General features: G+C 34.3%; 1 protein-coding gene across 1 annotated transcript in view; it reads left to right on the top strand.

Annotated features, from left to right (window-relative positions):
• KIAA2026 (KIAA2026 ortholog) overlaps nt 1–19,802 on the top strand; it is a 148,636-nt gene that overhangs the window by 78,149 nt on the left and 50,685 nt on the right. Inside the window, exons 3-4 of the mRNA XM_008689885.2 lie at nt 5,347–6,755; nt 16,798–16,877. Of these exons, the coding sequence (XP_008688107.2) occupies nt 5,347–6,755; nt 16,798–16,877 (1,489 nt within the window). The remainder of the gene's footprint in view (nt 1–5,346; nt 6,756–16,797; nt 16,878–19,802) is intronic.

Here is a 19,802-nt window from a genome sequence, read left to right as displayed (position 1 = left end):
ATGAAGAGTAATAGCACTGCCTCTCTAACTGCATCTGACTGTCTGCACTGTGCTCACAGCAATCATGGCTCAGCCACAACTGGAGGGTGCGTGCACCCCACACAAGGGACATCCCTGTGTTACAGGGCACCTCAGGACCTCTTTTCTTATCTGGAAGAGGGTAAGAAAAATGGTGCTTGCTAGCACTTTTATCCCTGGAGAAATCTGCGTATCATTGCCATTCTGGCAAAGGTCCTAAGATGAGTAAATAAATCTTCCCAGGCACTTTTCAAAATGCTACTTCTGTGTTGTCTTGGGGCAAGCTATTCAGCGTGCTGGCTCTTTAGGGGCAGGGACATGGTTTCGTATCACCTTCTTGCTCTCCTGGAATTATAAGCCCTGTTGATTTTTAAAGCTCCTGGAGTTAAGCCCCACTGATTTTCAAAGCCAGATATTATGGAGACTTGTCTTCGCCATGTGGGTCCCCAGGACCAGGATGTAGTGACTGTTCCCCTCACTCTTCTGTGCTTGTGATGTCCCTCCCATTTGTGGTTAGTTTTGCCAGGGCTTTGGTTCCTGATCGTGTCTGGCCCTCCTACCCTTTTCAACAGGTGGCCTTTTCTCTCTCTATCTATAGAAGATCTGTTTGGCCAGTCTTCATTGTCATTTTCAGTTAGTTGCATGATTAGTTAGATGTAGTTTTTGCCTTGGTGTCCACGGGACAAGGTGAGCTCAGGATCCTCCTGCTCCACCATCTTAAATATACATTTTTCATCTGTAAATTTCCCTCAAAATACTGCTTTGGTTGCACCCCACCATTTTTGATTATCGTATTATTTTTTCTTCCATGTTTCCATTTCTGCTAATCTGAGTGTTATAAAGTCCATTATTTTAGTAGTTACTCTAGAAATGTTCACGTTTATTTGTTTACTTATCAAAGCCTAAAATCAATCAGTATTTTACCCTCTTCCTGATTAATGCAAAGACCTTGGAATACTTTGAACTTTAATTGTTTTTTGCCCAGTTTATTTCACATTATTGTAATGTATTTTAATTTTGTCTTCTTTTTAAAGTCCACAAAACAGTCAGTTAAGTGCCTTTGGCTCATGTCGTGATCCCAGGGTCCAGGGACTGAACCCCACATCAGTCTCCCTTGCTTAATGGGAAGTCTGCTTCTTCCTCTCCCTGTCCTTCTGCCTCTCCCTCTGCTTGTGCTCTCTCTCACTCTCAAATAAATAAATAAAATCTTTAAAAAAAAATAAAGTCCACAAAACATTTTTATCATTATTTTATACCATGACTGTATAGATTATATATCACCACTTTTTTACTCTTTCCTTTCTCTGATCTTCAGGCAAAGATGACTACCCCTCCATCTGATTTACATCCTTTAAAATTTCCTTTATGTGAGGTTCTGTTCATCACAAATATTGAGTTTTTGTCTGAGATATTTTTATTTTTCTCTTCATTTTTGAAAGGTATTTTTGCTCTGAATGGAAATTTACATTGATCGTTATTTTTTAAGTATGTTAACTATATTCCATTGTCCATTGGCCTGAATTGCTGCTGTTGAGGAGTTAGCTGTAAATCTTTTTTCTTTTAATTTTTGTGTTTTTCGTATCTAGAAGTTCTCTTTAGTTTCTTTTCACAACTGCTTTGTTGTTTTCTATAGCCTTTTTTTTAATGATTTTATTTATTTATTAGAGAGAGAGAGACAGCCAGAGAGAGAGGGAACACAAGCAGGGGGAGTGGGAGAGGAAGAAGCAGGCTCCCAGCGAGGAGCCCGATGCGGGGCTCAATCCCAGGACCCTGGGATCACGCCCTGAGCCAAAGGCAGATGCTTAATGACTGAGCCACTCAGGCACCCTTAGCCTTTTTTTTTAACCCATGTTTTCAGTTTCTTTTTATTAAGCATTGTGTTTTGTATGTTTTTGTAATTCCTGTATCTATAGTTTTGAGGGACCAGATTTTTTTCCCCCTGTCCCTCATAGTACCTTATTTCTCTTTATATTTTGTTTATCTTTGTGAACTAAATTTTTGTCACTGTATCGGTGGGGATTTTTTAAGATCTAGGTGTAAGTTACATTTCCTTAGAGATTGGATTTTTTTTTTCTGTTCAAGTACCAGACAACAAATTTGGCATGAGACCACATTAAACTTGTTTCTTAGTGTGATGTTTTTCCAAGCACCCAGAAATGTGAATGTGGGCAATAAATCCAAGTGAGAGTCAGCTTGTAGTTACAAAGTCTTAGGAGAAATTTTATTTTATTTTCCATCTGCCACTTCTTTTGTGAAGATAATTTTTCTTACAGCCCCCCAGTTGGAGACAGGGGAAGGGACTGTTGTTTCTGGTATACCCTTCTACTGATTGTGTGGGCTTTCAGAGTCCCAGCTTTGTATTTAGGAAGCCAGATTGTACCAGCCCACCAGTACCTCCATTTAGTAAAAGATTTAGCCTTCAAAACTATAAGCACATTTGAAAAAAAATTGGAATTTTATGAAGAATAAGTAATAGTTTTTCAAATATAATCAATACGCATAAATGTCAAATCACAAATGAAAGTTTTTTTTAATTGTTTAAAATGAACCAGGACTACTTGATCAGATAATTTGTTGTATCTGTGATATCAAGGTAATTATAGTGTGATCCCTCAGCCAAAAATATAGAAGTAAGCTTGTTCCATAAAAGAGAAAGTTCTGATATTGCCAAAGTGGTGTTCTTACTGTAAATTTGTTTTGCAGATTACAGTGTGATAGTACAGACAAATAGCCAGTGTCAGACATCATGCCTCAGTTTTCATTTAGAGCCCAAGAATTAGTCATATCTCAGAATAGTTCTCTCAAAAAATCACGAGTAAAATAATTATTATATTTTCCTTCCTTTGTTGTTGTTGTTCTTATTTCTCTTTCCCAAACCTTATATGGTTTTTTTGGCAGCTTTATTGATATTTAATTGATACACCATAGAAGTCACCTATTTAAAGTGTAAAATTCAGTTGCTTTTTGTGTATTCACAGACTTGTTCAGCCATGACCACTGTCAGTGTTAGAACATTTATCACTGGAAAGACTATTAAGAGTCATTCTCAAAACAAAACAAAACAAACCAAAAAAAAAAAAACAGTCACTCTCCATTTTCCCCAAGCTCTCCAGTCCTAAGGAACGATGAACCTACTTTCTATTTCTATAAATTTCTGGACATTTTGTATAAATTGGATTATACAAATGTAGTCTTTTCTGGATGGCTTCTTTTACTTAGTGTCATAGTATCAAGGTTTATCTATGTTGTAACATATATCAGCACTTGGGGTTTTTTTTAATTGCCAAAGAATATTTTGTTGTACAGATATGCCACATTTTATTTATTCATTGAACAATTGATGGACATTTGGGGTGTTTCTGTTATAGGCTATTGTGAGTAATGCTGCTATGAACATTCTTGTACAGGTTTTTGTGGGGATATATCTTTTCATTTCTGTTGGGTATGTACCTAGAAGTAGAATTGCTGGATCATGTGATAACTATGTTTAACCTTCTGAGGAACTGCTAGACATTTCCAATTTCTCTACCTTTTTACCAATACTTGTTATCTCTCTTACTATAGTCATCTTAGTGGGTATAAATCTTATAGTGGCTTTGATTTACATTGCTCTAATGGATAATAATGTTGAACATCTCTTCATGTGCTTACTGTTCATTTGTATATCTTCTTTGGAGAAATGTCAGTTCAGATCCTTTATGCATTTTTGTTTTTATTATAATTTTTTAAAATTTTTATTTAAATTCAATTTACCTAACATATATTGTATTATTAGTTTCAGAAGTAAAGTTCAGTGATTCATCAGTTGCATATAACACCCAGTATTGATTACTTCAAGTGCCCTCCTTAATGCCCATCACCCAATTATCCCATCCCAGAGTCTCTTATGGTTTGCCTCCCTCTCTGTTTTTATCTTATTTTGTTTTTCCTTCCCTTCCCCTATGTTCATCTGTTTTGTTTCTTAAATTCCACACGAGTGAAATCATATGGTATTTTTCTTTCTCTGACTTATTCGCTTAGCATAATGCCTTCTAATTCCATCCACGTCATAGCAAATGGCAAGATTTCATTCTCTTTGATTTCTGAGTAATATTTCATTATCTGTCTATCTATCTCACATCTTCTTTATCCATTCATCTGTTGATGGACATCTGGGCTCTTTCCATAGTTTGGCTATTATGGACATTGCTATTATGGACATTGGGTGCATGTGCCCCTTTGAGTCACTATGTTTGTATCCTTTGGTTAAATACCTAGTAGTGCAATTGCTGGGTTGTAGGGTAGTTCTACTTCTAATAATACAACTTATTTATAATTTTGTTTTTCTTATATGGTTAAAAGTTAACACTGACCAGTTAACACTGACAAACACAGTCTTTTTTTTTTTAATGTTTTTTTATTATGTTAGTCACCGTACAGTACATCCCTGGTTTTTGATGTAAAGTTCGATGATTCATTAGTTGCGTATAACACCCAGTGCACCATGCAATACGTGCCATCACCAGCCTATCCCATTCCCCCACCCCCTCCCCTCTGAAGCCCTCAGTTTATTTCTCAGAGTCCATAGTCTCTCATGCTTCATTCCCCCTTCTGATTACCCCCCCCTTTCTTTATCCCTTTCTTCCCCTACCGATCTTCCTAGTTCTTATGTTCCATAGATGAGAGAAATCATATGATAATTGTCTTTCTCTGCTTGACTTATTTCACTTAGCATTATCTCCTCCAGTGCCGTCCATGTTGCAGCAAATGTTGAGAAATCGTTCTTTCTGATAGCTGAGTAATATTCCATTGTATGTATGGACCACATCTTCTTAATCCAGTCATCTGTTGAAGGGCATCTCGAGAGAGCTCCTTCCATGATTTAGCTATTGTGGACAATGCTGCTATGAACATTGGGGTGCATTGACAGACACAATCTTAGTATAACTTTCTAAGGGTGGAATTACAGAGTCAAAGGATGTAAATATCTTTATATCTCTTATACGACATCACATTACTTTTAGAAAGTAAACTGTGTTTTTGTTTAGTAAATATGCTCAAGTTTTTTGTGTGTGTGTTTTTTTTTTCATAGAAGTTGATACACATCGTAAGTTGAAGAATTTTACTTTGGATGCTGGTAATGTCAGTGATAAAACCCAGGGTCAAATTATTTGTGTATTCTGTCATCTGAAGAAAAATAATGGTACATCTAATGGGACTCTTTGTACTGATGCTGAAAACTGGAACAGCCAGCTGCCTTGTTAACTAAAGGTTAATATGACACCAAAAACGTAGTATTTTATGGTATTTTCTATTTTACTAATAGTACATTTGTTAAATTTTCTTTAGGCTTCGGGAGCAGGAAAGAAAAGAAGCAGAAGAAGCTAGTCAAAAGGAAATAGAAGAATGGGAAAGAAAACTATTAGCTCAAGCAGCTCCAACTTGTATGGAGACCATGTGGGAAATTCCAGCTATTGGGCATTTTCTTTGTTTAGCCCAGCAAATTCTCAATTTGCCAGAAATAGTCTTTTATGAATTGGAACGTTGTCTTCTGATGCCTCAGTGTAATGCTTTTCTTTCTAAAATAATGACTTCTCTGTTAAGTCCTCCTCATCGCAGACCTACCTTACATCGAAGACCTACTTTGCCTTATAGGACCTGGGAAGCAGCACTGAGACAGAAAGTACAGCAGTGGTATACTGCTGTAGGGCAGACTGAAAATCCTGATAACTGTGCTGAAAAGCTTGGGTTATGTCCTCAGTTTTTTAAAGTTCTTGGAGAAGTTAATCCATTGGAAGAAAAACCTTTTCATGAACTGCCTTTTTACCAGAAAGTGTGGTTACTTAAGGGTCTCTGTGACTTTGTGTATGAAACACAGAAAGAGGTTCAAGATGCTGTACTTGGACAGCCTATTCACGAATGCAGGGAAGTTATCCTTGGTTATGATTATTTAGAGAATGCTTATGTGCATTTTCCACAGTTCTGTGGTGCAGACGTACGGATTTATAAACAGAGACCTTTTCAGGCCCCAGAATTTCCAGTTCCACCCATTAAAATACAAAGAGTACCTCGGATTAAACTGGAGAAATTGAAGTGTGACTATGTTAGTACAAGTAATGGAGAACATAGGTGTAATAGAGGCCTGCCCTCCTCTGGCTTCAAGAAAGAACAGGAACATAATTTTGATGCAACTTGGGTTTCTGCTAAAATGAACTTGGATAATCATGACATCTCTGTTGAAATGGATGTGAAATCCAGCTATGAAATTAGAATTCGCGGGCCCTGTGAAATTAAAAAAAATGATTGTTATAAAGAAAATTTAGAGGAACCAGGGAGTCCAGGGGAAGTTACTGGCTTTGGAGAGCCTCTTAGTCCAGGTGAAATAAGGTTTATAGAAAATCAAGAAAAATACGGTGAAGCTTCCAGAGTAAAGCCTGAACCCAGTCCATTAAAAGAAAATGCTCTAAAATCCTGCCAAATACATGTAAATGGAAGTCACAGTGATCATCCAGAAATTAACTGCCACAAAGTTGTAAAGGACATTCTATTAGAGCAGAGTCACAAGAAAATCAAACTAACAAAAATGAGGGCAAAAAAGAAGAAAAAGAAAAAAAAGAAATTGAAAGATGTTTTAAATGAAAACTTACATAGAAAGCGTGAAAGTCTTCATTCTCTGGCATTCAAATCTTACAAACCTGAGATCCAGAATAAGTTGTTGATCATCAAAAAGAAAGCAAAACACAAGAAGCACAAATCTGGTAAGCTAACACAAATGGGTGAGGATTACATTTAAGTGTGCTTCTTGTTCTTCCAGTTAGGTGTCATGGAAGGCTCTGATTGACAGAATGAAAATGTGTGTGTGTGTGTGTGTGTGTGTGTGTGTGTGTGTGTAAGTAAGCGGTCAAGTTTTATACTCTTCCACATGAGTATAACCCAGAGCAGAAGAGGTTTTGTATACTAACAAAAAAATACTGGTGTAGTATATTTTAATTTAATTTTCAGTTGAAAATCTTTGGACATTATGTTTTTACATTTCTCTGGACCAGTTTCTCCATAAGTAATGGTTCCTATCATTTATGAGAAGTGTTTTTTTTCCCCAGGCTAAGAGCAGTACAGTGTAATGGAAAAAGCACTGATATCAGGAGATATCATTCCCAGTACTATATAAAGTGCATAGCAACTTAAACCAAGGCAAGTCAGATTATCTTTCTGGGTTTCAGTTTTTTCCCAATCATATATTTTTTAGCACTCTGTTTTCAGTATATATTTTCATATCCAGTTAAAATGTTGTGAAATACAAGGAAAAAAATTAAATAATAGGACATGAAGCATATTTTTGTAAGAGGATTTGTATGTTTGTCTTACATCAAATTTAAATACTCTGTGTTTTGTTATAAGTCTCTTTAAACAATAACAAAAAAATTCTATAAATAGTCTTTGATGGTTGGTTGCTCTATCTTTCATTAGTCAGGTGTTTTTGCTTTTCCTATTGTTTGCCTTTTAATTAGTTTATGTCTTGTTTGTCAAGAAGATAGGTGAGATAAAAGCAGATGATAAACTCCATTTATTAAAAAGTTATAAAAGTTGCCTGGTTGGGAAAAACTTGAATTGTTTACTAAAATGAGTTGTGGTTTATTGTGATTATTTGTGGATTTCAGTTTTTTATGTCTTCCCTCAGTAAAAAGGATAATTAAAATTTAACAATAATATGATAATGAGTTGGCAAGTGAGGGACTGAATTTTGTTTAGCTGATATAGTTGCTATCATACCTTAGTTATTTAAATAAATGCAATTAAATATATTTTAAAATATGTATATAATGTATCATTGATAAGGAAGCATAGAATTTACTATTAAGAACAGACATAAATTGTTAAACTGAAAATTGCAAAGTGGTCTACATTGACCCATGTGATGAAATACTGCAGTTTTTTAGAGTAACTTTAAGAAATAAGCCTTTGACTTAGGCTATATAAATTTAGTTTGATTGATTTGGCAAGTTCTTTTTGAATTGTTAGCTTCTAAAATATTAAATAATAGTTTTAAATTGGAATTATTTTTCCAGTTCTAAAGTATACACTACTGTTCTATTAATATCATTGGCACCTGAAACCTTTTATTAAGTGTTTATTCATGACCTACTATTCATGTGTTCAAAGGTAATTTTGACTTACAGGGGTAGATATCGATGTATCTCCTATACAGACTATACCAATAGCAGAGTAAAAATATTAACTGCTAAGCACTGGATTAAAGGGAATTTCTATTAAAGCAATTAAAGTGTTGCTACATTTTTTTAAATGGAAGTTCAGAGTATTTGTAGATCAGAGAGAAAATTTTTGGGAGTTTCATGTCCAGTTTTAGGTGAGTGAAAAAAACTCAGTAGCAAATTCAGCAGGTACTTATGTACCCTCCCTAAGCATGTTTATTTAGGTGGGTACAGAAAGCTTACAGGGATGAAATAAAAGAAAATAATGCACTTGCATATACACTTTCTAATTTTATCTTCAGAGCAAATTTTAGGAAGTTAGTCTTTAGTAACAAAAATTCTTGAATCTGGCAAATAACAGTTTCTTTCTCCCTTATTAGTACTGGGTAAGCATATGCCCATTCTCTTTCTTTATCAGATACTGTTAGAACAGCATCACATAAAATGTTATAACAGCATTACATAAAATGTTATAACAACAACAAAAAACATTTGTTTTATATCATTTCCAGTACACTTGTCTTTCTGAGGCTTTGCCCTGGGCTCTGTTATTAGTTATGAGACATTGTGGCTTTTTATAGTCAGTTTTGGGCAAACCCTAATCCAGTGTTTCCTCTCTACTCTTTATTTTCTTATTTTTTTTTTCTTTTTTTAAAGATTTTATTTATTTATTTGTCAGAGAGAGAGAGTGAGCAAGCACAAAGCAGGGGGAGCGGCAGGCAGAGGGAGAAGCAGACTCCCCAGTGAGCAGGGAGCCCAATGTGGGACTCAGTCCCAGGACTGTGGGATCGTGGCCTGGGCCAAAGGCAGATGCTTAACCAACTGAGCCACCCAGGCGTCCCATCTCTTCTGCTCTTTTTAAAAGTGAGCTCCATGGTGACAAGTTTGGAAAATGTGGAAATGCTCCTCTGATAGATTCACGTTGTGCATTAGTACAGGTGCACAGTGCATTTAAAGAAAAAAACACTCTTGTATCAGATGTGTTTTGGAATTCAGAAATCATCCCTTTATAGAAGGATATTATGATGTATATGTTTAGTAAGTATATGTTGAGTTGGGGTAGCCGCTAAGGAAACACATAATTTCTACAGAAAAATGTGTGAATGGTCAGATTAAATGAGGTGAAGACTATAAAGAACCTCAGAACAGTTCATACCAGGTTTTGCTACCATATAAATTATTTTTAAAACTTTAGTTTTGAGAACCTTTTAGACTTCAGAATTGTGGATAGGTGATTTTGGATAGGTGATTTTGGGTCTGTGTTTTAAGGACTTTGGGAAGTCTTGAGGAAAAGGAACTGTTTAGTTTTGTTTAACCTAGTATTCTTCAAGTTTATTTGAATACACAGCTTTTCTTCAGGTAATAGCATTCTAATAGAATATGCTTTGGGATAAGGTGTGCCATCCATGAACCTTCACTTAGGATGAAGTAAATTCTACCTTTGGTTAATGTCCATCCTATGTTGATTACTACAGGCTTTAATTTTTGGTAGAATCTCTAAATTTAGTAGCTGGGACATAATTTTTAGTAGAAGGTACAAAGACAGATTGAGAGTAATTTGATAATTTTAGAGCACTGTGAGGCAGTTTTGCAACTTTTAAGCATTTTTACCTATTTTTAGAGTTTTCTTTCTGGTTCTTAATTTTTTTTATTCATTTTTATTTAGTTATTTAAGCCTGTTTCTTACTCTTAGAAACATTATAGAATAGAAAAACATGAGAATATTCCCTGTTATGCCTGCTTATAGCACAGATACTTCTCTATAATAAAATAATTTATGATGGTTGCATTTCTTTCTAGATTGTTTTGATGATTGTCTCTCCTCTATTTTATAACATTCTTGTCTCTCCTCTGTTTATAGCGTAGTGACCAACACATTGTTTAGGAATCTATTGAATAAATAAATGAACACACATAATATAGTTTACTCAGAAATAACAAAGATTAACCCCTTAATATGTGTCATTTATATCCTTGTAAAGCATTTATATTTTTGAGTAGGATTGGACTAGTACATACCATTTTACAATCTTTTTTTTTCCACATAACAATATACCATGAACATCTTTGTGTGATAAGTAGATTTCTGCAGTATCATTTTAAATGACTGCATGGGATTCTGTTGTGTGTATTTTGTAGTTATTTAACCAACCTTATTGGACATTTTGGTTGTTTTCAATAATATTCTGTTATAGGTTGTGTAGAGGAAGTAGAGTTGGCCGAAATAAAATAGATTTTAAAAGGTAAAGGACCTTTTATAAAACCTGAAAAAATAGGCAAGATGATTAAAGGTACATAAATTGTTTTTAAAAAAAAAGCTTATGGTGTTTTAAGTTATTCATTTTAACCAATTTGGTTTGGAGGGTTTTTTCCCCCCTTCTCATTTGGTCATTATTTTTAATGAGATCATTTTGTGGTAGCTCCTTTAGACTGATTAAAATAAATAAGACAAGTGGTGTTATTCTTTCATAAGTGAATAAACTGAGGCTCAAAAGTGGCAAATAATTTAATAATTGTTAAGTATGTAATAAAAACAGAATAAAAGGTCAAATGGAGGGTAAATCAGTGTATGCTATGGTAGTCTCAGAAAGTTTCACAGAGGATAAAGGACTTTGAAGAATAATGGGGATTGAATAGATGAAAAATGGTTACTAATATGAGCAAAAGTGTCACTGAAAAAGGAAAGGCATAGAGAAAAACTTAAGGAAAAAGTTGCAAAGTTGAGGTTTTAAAAGCTCTTTGAATGATAAGAATATGCCAATTTGGGGTGATCTCTTTCTGGACAGTTGATGCTATTTTAAATAATTGCACCAGTTGCCCAGTGCAAGGAATGAGCTTAAAGTAAGCCATAATGATTAAAAAGCAATAAGCTCCTTTATAGAGAATAACTGAGACAGCAGTGTAATCTATAATATTTGATCACATCCAGGCCCATTACTATAAAAGATTTTATCATTTTTTGTTGCTAACACTGTAGAACCTAACTATGAGTATCTTTATGGGGAAAAATTTTAGAGGAACAACTCAAGATGCCAAGATACAAGAGAATAAAAGAATTGATAGAACAACACCTTGTCCTTTAATTTTAATGCTTGGTACTCTCCCCTCCAAAAGCTAATACTCATAATGCTAACTATATGCCAGGCACTATTCTAAGCCTTCATACATATTTTCTCATTTAATTTCCATAAAAACTCCATTAAATGATATTGTTCCCCCATATATGGATTTTATAGATTTAAAAAACTGAGGCACAGAGAGGCTTACTAACTTGTCCAAGGTCACACAGCTAATAAGTGGCAGGATTAGGAGAAAGGATCTTCCAGAGTAGTTACACCATTAAAGAGCTATAAAAAGAAACAGGCAGGGTTTAGATGAAGGGGTCGAAGGTAAGTTTAGGAAAGAGGAAATTTCTAAATCCAGTTGGGAATGATTATATGACTTTTCTGTCGCATTGACAGAAGAAAATAATGTTTCAAGAAAGCTATTGCAATAACTAGCAACTTATTTAGTATTTAAGCTAAAGGAGAAAAAAAGAAATAGTTATTCAGCCGTTGTTAAATTATATGACAGTGTTAAAAAATTACCAGTATGATGAGAAATTTGCTTATAGGCAAGAAGAGTAGAAGGAAAATCAGTTGTTTTGTTAAGATCAAATTGCTTACTTAGAGATACAACACTCCAGAAACTTGTATAGAATATAAATATTTGCTCAAGACATGCACACTTAGTAAACAAAAAGTCAAATTTAGACTCCACTTCTATGATTTCACATTCCAGGTACTTCCCAGATTCACTGTTTAATAATACAAATGCCCTTGGCATTTTATTTTTAACAGTGATTAATTTCATAGTATCCATTCATTTGCTATGATTCCTAAAATGAAAGCACAGAGAAATTAGGGAATGTGTTAGGATATTTTTAAGATTTATTTATTTATTTTAAGTGAGGGAAGGGAGAGGGAGAGAATCTCCAGGAGACTCTGTGCTTAGCAGCGTGGAGCCCAACTCGGGGTTTGATCTCACAGCCCCAAAATCATGACTTGAGCTGAAATCAAGAGTTAGTTGCTTAACTGACTGAGCCACGCGGGCACCGTTAGGATAATTTTTAATCATGGGAAGGCCAAATCTAGGAGGGCTTTGAAATGGAAGTCTCTGAATAGAATAGTTCAAGGGGCCAAAGAGTGAAGACAGGCAGGGAAAGCAGGTGAAGGAGAAGGGTAAAGATGAGGAATAAGAGACTGAGGAAAGAGGTGTTGGTTTAGGGATGATACTCATCTTCATTTTTCTAGTGAAGAAGTATATCTGCACATTCTGGAAGACTAGAGTTCTGTACCTAAGTTATAATGTAAAATACATTTTTAGTTATATTGTTTTTCTCTCAAGTTGGGCTTCCTTTACTACAAGCTGTTCTCAGCATAGTTTTAAAAATGCTTCCTTATGGTGCACTAATTACCAAGCCATATTAAGTTTTCCTTCTCTATTTTCCAGGTACAAGTTGACACTCACTTTTTGCCCACGTCTGTGTTTTAGGTCAAAGAATTGTGTTGAAATTCTGCATATGCTTTAAGCTGACTTCTGACTTTAGTACAGTCCTAGATCTGAGAATTATATCCTGTTTTATGGGACCAGGTGACTCAGGGCAGTGGGGGTAAAGACCTGGAATATGATCACGCATCTGGTAGAGGAACAGAAGCCCACTGGGGGGCAGTATGTAACTTGCCCTGTATATAGCTTGCCCTGGAACAAAAGACATTAACAAATAAAGGCTATGTGGTTTTGTAGCATCCCATGCTCCATTTGAAAAGTTGTATAATAAAAAGGAAGAGCCAATTTTTACTGAAGAATATAGGAAAATTTGTATTCAAATTCTTATGAGGTATAGACTGAAGTACATTAATAATACATGCAAATTTTCTAAACCTAATCAAAAGGGATGTTCTGAAATCAATCAGAATCAGATTACATTCCTGCAGAAGGTTTGAAAGAATGCAATATTTTATCATAAAAAAGAGCACAGCTTTGAAGTGAGACAGATCTAGTGCAAATATCTGTTCCAGTGCATATTAGCTACAAGTCCTCCATCAATTTATTTACGTATTGATAGCCTGTTTCTTTATCTGTGAAAAATGAGGTAATACCTACCTTGCTGTAATCATTAAAAGATTAATTGGAATACCAAGTGCAGGGGCGCCTGGGTGGTGCAGTCATTAAGCATCTGCCTTCGGCTCAGGGCGTGTTCCCAGTGTTCCGGGATCGAGCCCCGCATCAGGCTCCTACTCTGGGAGCCTGCTTCTTCCTCTCCCACTCCCCCTGCTTGTGTTCCCTCTCTCTCTGGCTGTCTCTCTCTCTGTCAAATAAATAAATAAAATCTTAAAAAAAAAAAGAAAGGAATACCAAGTGCATAGTACTTAACATGTTGACTGGCACGTGGTAGGAGTCAAATGGTAACCATGATTTTCCGAGAGGTAGAATTACATAATGGAAGGAACTTGGACTTTGGAATTAGAATCCCTGGTTATGGTGCTTCCTTGAGTTAAGTAATCTTTTTGATCTTCAGTTATTCCACGTTAAAATGAGGTATTGCCTACCTTGGAGGGTTGTTTTGAGATTAGTTGAGATAATTTATATAAATTATCTTGCTAAGTGTCTGATATATAATAGAGTCTCAATAAATGTTAGTGTTCTTACTACTGCTCCTAGGTCATGTTGTGAAACTCTTTGGAAAATGTGTAAAAAATTTTTGTCAGTGTTTTCTTTGTTAAAAAAAAAAAAATGGACTCAGATGGACCCTAAGAGTTATGAACAATTACCTGCTTTCCTTTTCCTATCTCCAGACTGTTGAAATTTCTGTTGAAAAGTAAGATATTTCTAATTAAGAATCATTGCTCATAATTTCTATATAAAAAATGCTGTAGGGCGCCTGGGTGGCTCAGCGGTGAAGTATCTGCCTTCGCTCAGGTCATGATCCCAGGGACCTGGGATCGAGCCCCACATCAGCCTCCCTGCTCAGTGGGGAGCCTGCTTCTCCCTCTGCTGCTCCTCCTGCTCGTGTTCTTTCTCTCTCTGTGAAATTAATAAATAAAATCTTTTTTAAAAATGCTGTAAATACAAAATGAATAATGTGATTTCTGTTGTCAATATTTCAACCTAGTAAGAATGAGAAACAAACAGATCATTATAATACTGTGTAAGTGTTACACTAATACACATACAAAGTAGAGTGGTATCATAGAGGACTTATGGGCAAGACAACTAAGAAAAGGAGTAAGTTAAAAGAATTTGCAGATGGTAGGTAAAAGATAATATTTGGTTTAGACCCTTATCATCATGGCTTAGCTAAGGGAGGTAATAGCAGTTAACATTGATCACTTAACCATGTGCCTAACAGTAGTAAGCTCTTTATGTGTTTTAATTCCTTCTATTTTCACAAAGAAAGCAGGTAATATCATTATCCCTGTTTTATAGATAAAGAAACTGCAGCAAGGAAATAAAGCAGTTTGCATCTAGTAGGTGGTTAGAACTGGTATTCAAACCCAGGTAGCTTAGTTCCAAAACCCAAGCTTAAAACCGCTACAGAATACTACTTCCATTTACTTAATCACATTTAAGTATCTTAATGACGTGGTGAAGGGAAATACCCAGTAACCAGTTCAGTTGCTTAATCCATTAAAATAAGAGTGACTTCTAGAGTTAACTGAAAATGTAGTGCCTGAGTTTACTGCCTATGTGGGAACAGTATGAAATTTTTTGGGAATACCAAGGGTGACCTCATTGTGCTTATGGATAAATACCAAATCAAATAATTTTTAAAAAGCTAATTAGAGCAGTGCTGTGGGGGGGGGGGGTTAAGGAAAGATTTCATCTCCTTCAAATGGTTTTTATAGCTTTCCCAGACTTAGTAAGGCCATTAAATCTTTTCTTATGAACTTTTAAAAAATGGTAAAGATAGTTTACTGAGGAAAGGCTTTCTTCTATCCAAATTCATGAGACCCTTTGGGAGGTACCTATTGTACCCAGTTTAGAAATCAGTTACTCTAGCTATATTATACAGATACCAAGAATTTAATCATTTCTCCCTGAATATTGGTTAAGAAAACCACCCACTTACCTATTTTTGTTGAACTTTAGTTGTGGTATAGGTTCTTTGTAAGCACAGAAACAAATAACAATGATGAGGAATATGGATATGTTAGGTTATTTTAGTTAAAAGTAAATGTCAAATGAAACAGGTTGATACTTACTAGAACAAGACAATAAAATCCATGTGAACCTCAGCAACTCACAATTTGCAGTAGTTCAGGCACAGTATACATGCATTTTTTATTGAGTTAAAAGTTAGAAATAATCAAATTACAGTTCTGTGATATGGTTAAAAAGGAATACAGGAGAAAATACAATTATATTGTAAGTTGGAATTGTGCCTACAAGTTGAATAAAATGTTGCAATCAAATGGTTGCATGGAAGATAATCTCTATATGGGAAAATATTTAGAAAGAAGCAATAGAGATTATGTTGAGCAGAGTTGCTTTAAGTACTCATTTTCCCTTCTGAAAAAATAGTAACTTTTAAGCTCATTTTAGCTTAGTAATGATTGTGAACTAAAATTAACTTTTAAGTGTTTCTGTTTAATTTTTTTTAATGTTTTTTTATTATATTATGTTAGTCACCATACAGTATCTGTTTAATTTTTTATTCCCTTACATAGGTTTTCAGCTCCGGGAGGACAGGATTTCCATTTTATAATTCTTTGTTGTCCCCATAAATTGTACAGTGCCCTGTGTCTCATGTTTGTTGAATAATTAACAACCAGTTCATTAATTGATTTTGCTAAATGCAAGTGGAAACAAAACATACTGTAAGATGTTCCTTTCTAAAAATAGAGAGTATGTGCATGTTTGTATCTTTTGTCATGTTAAATACACAGAGTAGATACACTTCAGTATGTGGTTTGAATTGGATTTAAGAATGTGGATTTATTTTCCCCAGTGTTTTCTGATTGCACAAATGACTACATACTTTTTAAAGAAAGATTTTTATTTTGTTTTAAAACTGGTTATTGAATACTTTAAAGGCAGCCCATTAGGTGAGTGCAGAGCTAATGGGATAGGAAAGCCTTGTTTCCTAAGCTGCTGAGAGGATTTTCACATTAGGTTGGCTTTAGACTGTAGTCTTCAAAGTAGAGTTTTATACAAGTTCCTGACTATGGAAATATTGTTAAAAGGTAAGATTTTTTTTTTCTTATGTAATCTCATTTTAAGTTGTGAATTAGATTTTAACTGAGCAGTAGTAATATGACTTTTTTTGCCAAATCTTATTATAATAAATTCTGATACCGTGCAACTCATCACAGCTTTTGATAGTTTGGTTCATATGTAAAGAAACCGCATTTGTTAATATGTTTGTTACAGGTAGTTATAGTTTAATGTTTGCTTTTACTGGGGCTTGTTTTGATTCATCATTTTCATTTGACTCACTAGCAGCCATCTGTTAGTTATATTTTAACTTTCAAGGTTCTATGTAATTTGGTTTTTGTTAATGAAGTGCTATAAACAGTATTATGAAGCTTTTCTCTTTTAATCTTGAAAGGAAAAAAATCCATATCTAAAAAAGCAATCACAAAGAAGAGGAAAACTATCACAAAGTCACCTACTGTACCAGAATTTCAGGTAAATGTTTCAATTTTGTCTCAATATTTTTAGCTTAATTTTTTTGTTTTAGTGTTTATATTGTTCCTCAAAAGATTGGCTAAATCCCACTGTAACACACATACTTTCGATGAAATGTTTCCATCTATGACTTTTTTCCCTTCAAGTGCAGGGCATAGCTAAGATTTAATCTAATGTTTCAAAATATTTTACCTCTGTTTTTGTCTCTTGATAGCCAAAAATCTCTTTGCAGAAGTAGTTTAATAGAATATATGTTATATATTATAAATATAATAATATAAATATTTATATAACAATATATGAAAGTAAATGTTACATGAAAGTCTTCCAAGAACAAATCATAATTTGTAAATAATTTGTAAATGAGCAATTTATTTTCATTAATTTGGACACTGTAGAAATGGTAGACTTATTAACTTAAAACACAAATCTTTTAATTCTTAGCTATATACAAACTTCAGAGAGAATATTAAGTAACATTTATTTGAATGGTCTTTAAACATTTCTGCAAAAAGAAAAAGTATACTTACTGCCATATTATGTGAAGAGTTTTCATTTGTAGCTGGTACTAGAACAAGCAGAAAATCTCACTTTAAATAATACTTTTATTTTCTATTTCATAAAAGATGTGTTTTCTTCAAATGACCCTTTTTTAAAAATTTCTTTGTATTTCTGTGGCCAATACAGTTTCAAAAGTTTTATAACCTAATACTTAATTACCAAAAAATAAGTGATGTTAAAATGAATTTTTGTCAGTCTCAAGTCAAGAAGAAAATAAAGGAGTAATAACTATGAAAATATTGATATATGAAATGCGAGTTTAATACATATATTCAAAAATGTAGACAGATCTGTTTTTCAGTAAAAATCTTAGTTTTGGAAGTGCTTTTATGGAAGTTACTAATTGTTAAAAATTTAATATTTTTAAATGAGCAGTGAAAGAAAATAGACATTTTCTTTTAGTGTTTTAGGATAGAATATTTTTAATGACATTCTTAGAATGAATTACAAACATTTCTACAAAATCATTTTATATAATATAACCTTGGTTACAGGATATTTAGTGGAAAATGTATGTTTACTGTTTTACTTGGAGGCCTGCCTTTCTAATCATTGCTTGTACCTCTTACTCAGTACTTTTAATAGTATATTGTCATTCTGTCACTGATATCATCACAGCCTTTGCTTTTTTCCCTCACTCACTTTCCCCCTTAATCCCTTAAAATATTTGGTCCAGGAATATAAATCTCAGAACAGATCTGGCCTGCTGTTGATATTTGTCTCCATTCCTATCTTAGTGGATGGACTTTCATATGTAATAAGTGGCATAGACAGTGTTTTTAAAATGTCAAACTGGTATTCATTAGTGAGGCATGAAATTAATCTAGTGGATTACATGATCAGCATTCCTTTTTTAAGCTAACAGTTAAAATAGAAATTATGAGTGTGTCAGATATAGTAAGAGTAATATCATTTTATGAAACTTTGGTTTTTGATCTTGTGTTTATTTTACTGGCATGCAGTGTAAAGTACATTTTTGACCATGGGTCATGAGCAAAAAGTTAGAAAGGCACAGTACTAAGTGATGCTTTGTCGGTTACTGACCATTTGCTTACCACTCTCAGAAGCTTAAGGTGAAAGTATGAATTTTATCAAATTGAACTGTTTAAATAAAATCCCCTTCCTACTTCTTAAGGTGTCCTAGAATGTGTGTGTGTGTGTGTGTGTGTGTGTGTGTGTGCGCGCGCGTGCGCACGTGTGCATGCCTAGGATGGGGAATAGGCTTATGAGAACTGTGGTTCTTATGCCTAATTTATAACATGAATACCATGGTATTACTCATAAAGAAAATTGACAGCTGTCTCCAAGGAAATAGGTCATTTGCTTCAAATAAGCAAAGAATAGGAGATAAGGCAGTATTAGTCACTAGTAAACTTTGTTGTTACAGACAAAACCTGTAGTTTTGCCTTTCGAAATAACTTTCTATGTAGTTTGCTTCTTTCATTATTTGGAAGTTCCCCACATGTAAGAAACTGATTATTATATAATACAGAAGCAAATTTATGTCCTTCTCAAAAGCTCTAGCAGTATGTCATTAAGCACCTCAGATTCTGCAAATTATTTATTTTTGGAGGGGGGAGGGGCAGAGGGAGAGGGGGAGAGAGAGAGAGTCTCCACGTCCAGCTTGGAACCTGATGTTGGGCTCGATCTCACAACCCTGAGATCGTGACCTGAGCTGGAACCAAGAGTCGGACACAACCCACTGAGCCACCCAGGCGCCCCTGCAAGTTATTCATTTTATCCAGGTTCTTTAAATATCACATTTCTAGTATTAAACATAAAAATACTTTATAGAAAAGTTTAGCTGGAAGATTTTCTTCATAGTATTTATCCTAAAATATCTTATTGCTGAAAATAATGAAGCTGTTGGTGGATAGATACTAGATCCTGCAAAACCTGACTTATTTGCCAAAGGACCAGTGCATCTTTAAATTGATTTAAACATGCGAAGGGAGAAATGTGTTGAGGGTTTAAATTGTGAAGTTATTTTTTGTTAAGTCCTAATGAATAAAAAAAGTGAATCCTATTTTGACCTCAACTACTTTTTAATTTGGCAGTGTTTTTGTTGACTTTTTTAAAGCTAGAAATTAACCTTGTCTGCCTATTTGCTTTAGGAGGAACCCATGTTTACTTACATGTACACCTAATATCTATACCTCAGTTTAAGAAAATAATTATCCCACCTTTATTTAAGGTGTACACTATAGATATTCAAATGGTGGATTGGATTTATTTTTTTGTGTGTATTGTAAAGGGACTAACCATATCTGTGCCACTTGTTCCAAGAGTTTTATCAGTAGTTCTCAAACTTTAGATAGTATAAAAGTAATGTGATGCCTTTATTAAAAATGAAAATTCCCAGGT

This window comes from Ursus maritimus, unplaced genomic scaffold (assembly GCF_017311325.1).
Source record: "Ursus maritimus isolate PB19 unplaced genomic scaffold, ASM1731132v1 scaffold_17, whole genome shotgun sequence".
Classification (NCBI taxonomy): Eukaryota; Metazoa; Chordata; class Mammalia; order Carnivora; family Ursidae; genus Ursus; species Ursus maritimus.
Note: the sequence above shows the minus strand (reverse complement) of the source record. Positions and strands in the feature narration are given on the sequence as shown.